The sequence below is a fragment of the Cebidichthys violaceus genome, unplaced genomic scaffold (assembly GCF_023349555.1).
Source record: "Cebidichthys violaceus isolate CVI_PGR_0920_01 unplaced genomic scaffold, fCebVio1.0.p SCAF_26, whole genome shotgun sequence".
Classification (NCBI taxonomy): domain Eukaryota; kingdom Metazoa; phylum Chordata; class Actinopteri; order Perciformes; family Stichaeidae; genus Cebidichthys; species Cebidichthys violaceus.
Genome location: NW_027176439.1, coordinates 1,871,889 through 1,881,408, shown reverse-complemented (window position 1 = coordinate 1,881,408; position 9,520 = coordinate 1,871,889). Strand labels below are relative to the sequence as shown.

At 41.7% G+C, this 9,520-nt stretch overlaps 1 protein-coding gene across 3 annotated transcripts in view; it reads right to left on the bottom strand.

Annotated features, from left to right (window-relative positions):
• Positions 1 to 9,520, bottom strand: part of slc4a4a (solute carrier family 4 member 4a) — a 60,242-nt gene that overhangs the window by 47,345 nt on the left and 3,377 nt on the right. For all 3 annotated transcript variants that reach the window (XM_068721065.1, XM_068721063.1, XM_068721064.1), the window contains exons 3-4: positions 7,285 to 7,358; positions 826 to 999 (exon numbers count right to left, since the gene is read on the bottom strand). In XM_068721065.1, the coding sequence (XP_068577166.1) occupies positions 826 to 999; positions 7,285 to 7,358 (248 nt within the window). The remainder of the gene's footprint in view (positions 1 to 825; positions 1,000 to 7,284; positions 7,359 to 9,520) is intronic.

Genomic DNA, 9,520 nt, shown 5'->3' with positions numbered 1-9,520 from the left:
ATTGAGGCGAAAAGCGGGGACGTTTTAAGACGTATTCACAGAGGACTACTGTTACACATGGACATCATGTATGCAGGGGATTACCCTCCATCCTCCATCCTAAAAATGGCAAATTCACACCGTTTCAATATCATCATGACATTATAAATCACTGGCCATCTAGGTTCTATTGATGCAAAATGGACATCCGTCTCATGCTAATTTAAACCATAACTCTAAAAATGGCATAGAAAACAATGCTGACATCAGTTAGAGTTGGGCTTGCGCTATAACTCACAGTCACCCAATGCAACCTCCCCCCTCCTCCCTCCCTCCCTCAAGTTTCCCTAAAACTGGCCGGAGCTCTTTGTCCGAGCATCCGCAGATCGCAGCAGCTGCGCCTGAGGGCATATTGCACTTTCCCCCCCTTTACGGGACAAGAGGAAGCTCCAGTCAACCAAGAATGTGAGCATTAACACATATAGACGCCGACGCATGCACGCACACAAAAGACAGACACACTTATGTTTGCAACCAAGGACAAAAGCGCGGGATGGCATGCACTTACTCGCCGCACGCAAGAGACTCGTATCAGCACTAGTACAATTACATCCGAGAAACCATTACTTCCAATGAAAATCCACTCTGCTCTGTCGAAAACAGACTCGTCACTCAGCAGGACATGCGTGGCTATTTCTGGCCACAACGTGGACTCAGCAACTTCTTTTGGGGTCACGGGGAGTTACAGGGGCTTGTTTGGTTTTTTTTCCTGGAAAAGAGAGTAGCCTTCAGCAAAGACAGACAGGAGCCCTAATCCGCTCTGACGTGGAGTCCATCAGAACTTACTGAGAGGTTTGAGGATGCTGTTGCCGGCCTCATCGTTGTTTTCTGTGTCCGACTTGTCAGAGGTGTTCTCCGTCAACCTATCCTTTCTGTCCTTGTGGCCGGCTTTCCGACGGTGGCGCCGCCGCCGCCGATAGCTCTTGGGCACGTGCACGCCGATGTAGACGGTGTGGTGGCCTGCAGAAAGGGGAAAAAGAACAGATGAACTTCTGATTGCTACGACGCTAATTATGCACCTGAACAGCTGCCTTCCTGAAACAATCACACAATCTAAATCCCCATCAGGAAATGCAAAATTAGAACATTTAGAAAATCACAATGGGACTTCTGCAGTGCTGCAAAATACGTCAAATACAACAAGACCCAAACCCAACCCTGAACACTTCTCAATTCCCTTTAAACCGGGAACATTCTCACATGCTCAGCATAGCGGAGCGGGGTTATAGAGGTCGCAGTACACTGTCAAAACAAATATCTGGACAGAAAAAGAAGTAGGACGGAGCAGCGAAGACGCCATAACTGCTTGCATGACTTCCTCCTTGTTATGCTTGTTGGCACAATATCAACAGGACGTTCAGTTTTACATGTAGTCCGGAGGTTTAGGGTCGATAGTGCCAAGCAGACCGGACCGTTTGCCAACAACCTGTCATTCTGATGGACAGGGATTTCATGCCAACATGCGGTACACCATACTTTCAAAACTGCTGGTCATTTGGCTGCAGTAAGAGATCTGACTCAGTAGTGTAGGTGTGGAATTGAATCCACACAGGCCTGAGTGATACATTACAGAAAGCAAAACAATGTCAAAAGATCTGAAGCACATGATGATGGACAGAGAAGACACGGATTGTGCAGCTTGTGTAGTTTGTCTTCTGACACTAAAACTGGTGACCAATGTAGTCCAACACAGAAGTCTTGACCAGACATCGCAGTTTGTCCAGGATTGTCACGGTTTTCACTCACTAAATAACTGTAAATCAAAATAATAATAGAACTTTTTCAGCAAATATATTGACGTTCATCACGGTTTGTGCAATCTTTCTGTTTTGTCTTTACGAGTGTTATTGTACAGTTTTTAAATAACTTCTATGTTTTGGTGGATTTTAGGAGACTTTCTTGTCTGCTGAGGAGCTGTCCATGGTGTTGAAAGGTGCTCTCAGTAGGTGTGCTAAGAGCTGAAATAATTGTAACTCATCTCAATGAAAACGCCTATAGTGCCTGCATAAACGCATAGATGTGCGATTCACTTAAGGGTCCTGGTTTGGTTTAAAAATGTGGTCACCCTATAATAATATTCAGTTTATGTAATGTAACCGTTTTAAAAAGGAGGCGTTGATTCAACATTTTGTTCATTTTGGAGGATGTAGTTTGTGGTGCTGTTGAATTTGAATTGAAAACTACAACCTAGACCACATTTCTGGTACAAGTGTCTCCTTCCTAAGCAGAGGAAGGCTATAAAAAGAAAGCTTTCGGGGGGGAAAACATCAAAAGTCTTCCTGAAACAAAAAGGCTCAATGCGATCAGTGTCAAACGTCGAGCAGCGCTGAGCCAAGCACAGCACATGACCCAACCAGGAAGTGACTGAACCCCTCAACACAGCAAACAATGATCTCTCTTGAAGCACAACAGCGTTCATTATTCACTCGTACCACAACGCCTTGTTTTTTTTTTTCTTTTTTAGGGGTTCGTCTAAATTCACTGACACCGACGTATACCGAGCTAATACTGAGCATCAGAGTCGAGGGAGGCCTAAAATGGTTTGAACCGTCTCACCTAAATACGTGAAGGGATACTGTAAATCAGAGGCTTTTCTGACTCTGGTCATTTTTTTGACAGAGTGAGACTAAACCAAAACACTGAACACTGAACGTTCTCACAAAGCTACTATTTACATTTCAAATCAGTTAAAGATATGTACATCACTCTGTGAAGCCACATTACACGAAGTCCATCCTTATCTATGGTCTCTACTAAGAAGTGGCTGCAACCTCTGATCATAGATATAAATTATGTACATCAGTGTTGATTCAGTTTTCAGACCCTCATCTTGTTGTGAACTACAGTGTCCCTTTAAACTAGATTATTTCAAAAACATGCAAGGTTATAAAACTGGGTTAAGGAGCATTTGAGCACTGAATGTACTTGTTCTGACACTGACTGACAATTTTGGGGTTGATGCAATTTGCTGGTCTGTTGTCTCTTTTATGCGATTTGTGTTTTTATATCATTTTTTTAACTTTTACTGTTTTGCTTTTTAACAAAATGTGTGTGTTTACGTGGTGCTTGTGCGCCATCTTGGCCAGGACCCCCTTGGTAATGAGATTTAAAACCTTAAACGGGATTATCCTGGCCAAAATAAAAGGTTAAATAAAAATGACATAAAAATGTAAACAATTATTATTTTCCACTTTCTTCAGTCCACCAGTCTGTTTTGGTAACTTCCAGGCCCGCATCACCCACACCAGAGCTGCTACCCACAGTAGACATTTGTCTCAACAGAGATAGTGCCGGTCCCATGTTTATGGGGATAACAGTAAAAAGAGTAGATCAATAGTCCACTGACAAAACACTGACAAAACACTGACAGCATCGTCGGCCAACAACATAAAAGGGAAAAACAGACTTCCTCTACTCTAGGAAACAAAACTCCAACACCATATCCCACCACACCTTTCATTTTAGGGAGACGCTAAACTTTTTTTAAAAGTACTGCACACCCACACAGGTGTGAGCAGCTCATCCATTCCCTCTAGGAATTGCATTGTGGGAGAATAGTGTACATTAACAGTCCATTCAAAAATTACCTTTTTTGGGGGGGGTTTAAGTGAGCATATTGACTGTTTCCAGTGTAAACACTACAACTTAAAAGTATGAAATTGGGACACATCTCACACAGTAATAAGAACAGCAGCACTTTATTTCGTTGGGGTAACGTCCTGCTGGTCACGTATCGACAAGAGCGACAAAAACCCCCACTTGAAGAGGTGGCCTATGAGATTGCAGGTTTGAAGCCGAATCTTTATCAGCTACAAGTCAAAAAGCAAAAGGTAGTGGAGATGCTGTAGTCAATTTTGATTTAATCTTGTGTTGGCAGAGACAGTTTACTAGAGAATCTTTGTCCACTTGGGAACCGTGACGAGCTACGTGAAATATGTTTTTGGCACTTCCATGTTGGCTTCGCTTAATTAAAAAGCCTACAAACCTAAAAAAAAACAAAAAACAGCAAGCTCTAGTTGTCACATCTATTTAATAATGAGACAAAACCAAATCAAATATCCTATCATGCAGGTACTTTATGTACTGTAGAGCTGAGTTTAAGCATGAAATGTCTCAACATAAATGTCCAGTGTTATCCCGTTACCTTTTACTTGCACTCTGGCTCATTAAGTTCCATTAGAGTCGACCAAAGACTTGACATACAGAAAGTGGGCATTACAACGAGACCCGGGAGCAGATGGCTGTACAGCGACAATGAAAGAGAACAGAGACATAGACAGACAGAAAGAAATAAAGGCCGCGGTGCTATTAGGGCTGATAGATGAGCAATAAAGCAGAGCGTGAAGACGTTTGCACAGGCCGAACGGCAACAAGAAAGGAGGCGAAAGAGGAGTAAAAAAATAGTCGAGTCAAGGAGCTGGAAAGGGAGATTTGCACACTGCCAGAGTCGCTTGTGTAACGACTTCCTCTTCTTTTTTTTTTTTGCGTGGAAGAAGGACGTCTTTTGGAGCGGCCTGTGAGCGCACACTGAATGAAATAAAATCCTTGTGTTTTTTACTGGGAGGTTTGTTTCGCTCACTAGATTTTTGAGGAGAGGCAACGCCGCCGCCAGTTTCCCCAGTAACCGCGCCACTGGGACCTGCCCAGACCAGTAGGGAGGATGGCAACACGCCACGCAGCACTGACAGCATGCTAATACAAAACAGCTTTAAAAAAAAAAGATATATACTGTTGGATTAGTGGGGGTAGAGTTGCGACAGCTTTTTTTGTCAGAATGAATTATTACTCGTCCTCAGCTATAGCAGGCAATATCTTGAATATTTGAATTACATCACCAGAATACAAACATTTAACCTAAGGTCACACAAGACGCCCAAGAGAAGCGTCTATCTTGAGCTGTGACACCGTCTGTGACGCAGAGTTCAGATACCAAATATTTAGCTTGAGTGAAAACAAAGACTTATCAGTGTCAAGACAGAAGATAATTAAGGCCACTGGGCCAAAAAGCCCAGACTTTTATCTTGTACAATGTAAGAAATGTCAAGCTACCTCATCTCTTTCTTTTTTTTTTATATCAGTCTTAGAGGCGGGCTGTCGGCTCTGAGCGAGCAGCGGGGAGGAGGCTGAGCTCAGCGGAGACTCCAAAAAGGAGATTTAGCCAGCAGACGAGGACACACGCAGACACAGCTGAGACGCCGGTTACGCACAGGAAGTTGGGAGAGATTGAAGCGGGGGGTCGGGCTGAGGTGACACCTGACAAAATGTTGTCCTCCGGCATGCTGTGCAAGTTCCAATGTTGACTCTGTATTTTATCTTGTCTACAACTAAGTTACTTAAAGGATCATTCCGGTGGTTTTGCATGCTTTAGCCCATTTACTACAAATAGAGTATCCCTTACGTAAGAGTTAACAAACCACGCCACTGTCTTGACAACCCTTTGTTACAGCCATTGTCTTGCATCAAATTTTATACAGTGCAAAAAGTAATTAGCAGCGTATCACATAAACCCTGCATTGATTTTGAATTGTTTTAAGTTACATTACTGCTGTGTGGTAGGGCTGCACAATGAATTGTTTTCTAATCTTTATGCCAACTTGTGCGATAAACACATCAATATTGCACTCAGAGATTATTTTTTTTCATCGCTCTCAATGTGCTTACAAATAAAAAAACGTAGTTTATTTATCGTTATTCGCGATATTTGACGTGCTAGTCGCATATTATCCTCATATCATGTAGCCCTACAGAAGATTAATACAGTTTGATTTGAAAAGTTTGCTAATCCAACTTAAAAAAAATACAGACTTCATGTTCACTGTGATGGATTACATAACTCGTGTTGTAAGTGACTTATTGTTTCCTATTGTACAGAAATGAATGGAAATCAATGGTTCCATGCAATGTAAAGTTACACACATATATATATATATATATATATATATATATACACATACATACATACATACATACATACATATATATCAAACTTTAAACTTTAAACTTTAAACCATGCATTGGAAAGATTTGGCAAAAATGTAAAATACATGATCTGTAGAAAGGGAGCTCAAATTTGCAAAAGTACTGATTAGAGAAAATTAAACTGGGTTTTTGCTCTCATTTTGTTCTGGGTTTTGGCCAAAAAAAAAAAAGGCCAACAAAGGGCAGGTTATGGAACCACTTTGAGTACTTCTGCCAAAGAACCAAAACAAACCATGAAGATCTTGGATGTTAAAACTGGCTCCATCCCAGACGCTTTAATCTGCTGGACGGGATCCAAGAAACCCGTGATGTCGGGTGCAGGCTAAGGTCGTCACCACCTAATGCTACCCGTGCTCCTTGGCAACAAGAGGCATCATGGGCAGCGAGGAGAGTAATCAAAGAAATGCAGCGTAAAATAAGCGGGCAGCAAGAAAAAAAATAAACTACGATAAATGTTAAGAAAAGCTGGGTTCTCTCTACAACACTGGGATAGAACATTTTAAAATACTAAAGCAACTACAAATAAAGACTTATTGAGTGGGTTATTTATAAAAGGAGAACACTCAATTTGGAAATCTGCCCCACAAACTAGATTTTATTTTCATTTGTCAAATAAAAATCTGCAGTTTTATGATGATAAATTCAAATGTTTGCAGTTATTTCATTAATTTTCATTTATAAACATGCCGATTTTATACAAAAATAATATTTACTATATTAGTTTAACTCCTTACAAATCATCAGCAGGCAGACATTTCAGTTGTTTCTCTTTCTCTTTGTTGTCCTGTAGGTTTTTGAGGGGATTAGTGAGGTAAACACAGGACGACATGCTCCCTGTTCTACATCTCTCTCATGCCAGCTCGCCAAACAGGTGAGTGTCACTCCGTACGTGCAGGAAGTGTGACGTTTGGCAGACTCTAAAAGGCTGAATGAGCGCCTTCCCGTTTCTCTCAGAAAGGAAAAATAAATTCAGAGGAACTGAGTTCTTTTAAGAAAAAAAAAACCTGATTTAAAAAAAAGGCTTTTAGAGTTTTAGATTGCATAGTTTGACTCTCAAATGGAGACTCAGTGATGTCTGAGGAACTTTTCTGAGGTTTTTGCGAACTACCAAAAAAATATTCCATAAAGAAGTAAAGCCTTGGAAAACATATTGATAAAGACACCACGTTTCTATTGCTTTGCGGTCTACATCACATAGATAAATAAGACTTCCCTTTTCCATCACATGCAGAGATATTTAAGTGTCACAGGAACAGGTAAACTTACCCTCTACCTCCTCCTCGTCACAGATGTGCTTGAGTAAGGACGCCCCCCGGTCCAGCACCGCCTCGTCCTCCATCCTGTAGTAGTAAAAGAGGAAGAAAGACTGCTCACACTTCTCCTCCAGGGACAACGTGGAGCCATAGCACTTCGGCTCGTTCACCTGCAGTGAGTTTGGACTGGGGCTCAGTCTGGTGCTGCTGGTGGCGCTCATCTCCACCCATTAAAGACTCATTGACGGACAACACGCTATTGTGACAGCGCCTTAAGATCTGCGTTTCAGCGAGCGAACCACCCTCAAGTGAGTGAACGTGTGTCGTCCTTGAGGAGGGCAAAGTGCGCAGTCTTTAGGTACGGTGTAACGGATTTAATCTGGCGGAAGAGGGTGAGGGAGAGGGCAGGAAGTCGCTGCTAATTGAGTGACTGGTGCTGGTCATGCTTAAAAAATAAATAAATAAATAAATAAAAAAAAAAGAACAAAAGCAGACTTGGCTGAGACTTGAACCCATCGAGGTCTGGATCCGTCTCTGCCCACACCTCACCAGTTAGACACTGAATCACGGTGATGTGTATTCTATTACTGGTAGGGGGGGTCTGTAGAAGTATCAGTTAGTGTTGTGTCTAATCAGTCCCACGCCCCCACACACACACACACACACACACACACACACACACACACAAAGCCTCTCCATCTGGCCGGTAATGCCTGCCAGCCCCCCCTCTCCACCGCCCTCCACCTAAGAAACAAGTGGGGCATCACATGTCTGTCTACTCATCCGCCCTTACAGGATTACGCCGGCTTTACTTAAATGACAACACTCGCAGAAGCCCACAACAGGCCGGCGTGTCGGAGCCTCCGCTGCTCTCCAAGACGACTCGGCGCCTCAAACAAACCGTGCCGTTTCCCAACAAACCGCGACAGGGAGAGCAGATTGAAAAGTGTTTCTTTCAGGCTGGTCGCCGTGGCTGAAAGGAAGTTCTGTTTGTTTGTTTTTGCCGTGGGGGCGATACAGTATAAACTCTCAGTCAGCGACTAATCATTTTAGTCTTTCACACAAACAGCTAATTTACATGCATACATGTTAATCGTTGTCAGGATGAACAGTGTTCACAAAATGCCCCATCCCCTCAAATCGTTCACTAAATCACTAACACACACAAATGTCCCGTTGTAAGTAATACTGGAAATACTTAAGCCCCAGGTTTATCCTATTGGGTTTGTTTTGTTAAACTATTATGAACAGGGTTCATAATAATCCTTAAAAATATATATATAAAAATATATATATAAAAAAATATATATATATATATATGTTATATGTCATATATATATATATATGTTATATATATATATATGTTGATTTATAAAATCAATGGTTATATTGAGTAAGAATTGTCCACAGCTTGTTTGATAATAATATTATTAATGATTTCTATTAATATTAAGAGAGAAGTAAGAGAAGATTGTTAAGTGTTGACTGGAGAGTTTTTGGCCTGATCACATATCAATAATGATAATGTTTTGTTTTATGAAGCCATAATGTAATGTTACTGTGTCCGGTAATCCCTAGAATTGAGAAGATATACATTTGGTGTCATAATATCTGTAATACTTTCAGTAATGTTCTCCATACTTAGTTAATTCTAGGACAAAGTGAACTGGACGGCGTGGGGGACACAGAGGACTCAGAGGTCAGCTGCAGAACAGAACTCTCCCAGCTGCTCACGAGAAGACATTCTCCGCTCACTGCATCGTGATCTTCATGTCACACACACACTAATGGTTTCAGTTCATCTGTGTCTAGTTTCAAAAAGTTATCAGGAAGAAAAGTATGTTTGCAGCAATCCCACTACTGCCAATTCATCTCAGTTGTTTCAGCATTGAGAAAAATGAAATGAGAGTTTTTTTAGGGGGGGGGGTTAAACACTTGTTGGTGGTTTTCCTACTGAAACATTCACTTTTAAGCTAAAATTAAAATACAGCAGGCTGATTGATCCCTCAAAAGCATCTCCACAAGAAAGCAACTCATCAAGCTTTAACTCTGACGTGTAACTCTGTTCACTCTGGTTTTAAAACAGCACCATGATTCAGCCACTGTTTAAAGCAGAGGTCTTTGGGGTTGTTTTTTTTTATGTCTGGACTTCACCAGCTTTCCTGCCTTCACTGGCCTTCCTACTTCCTCCATTGCCACCTATGGAACAATCAGGGACATAACAGGCCAAAGTCCACTCTGCCTAAGCC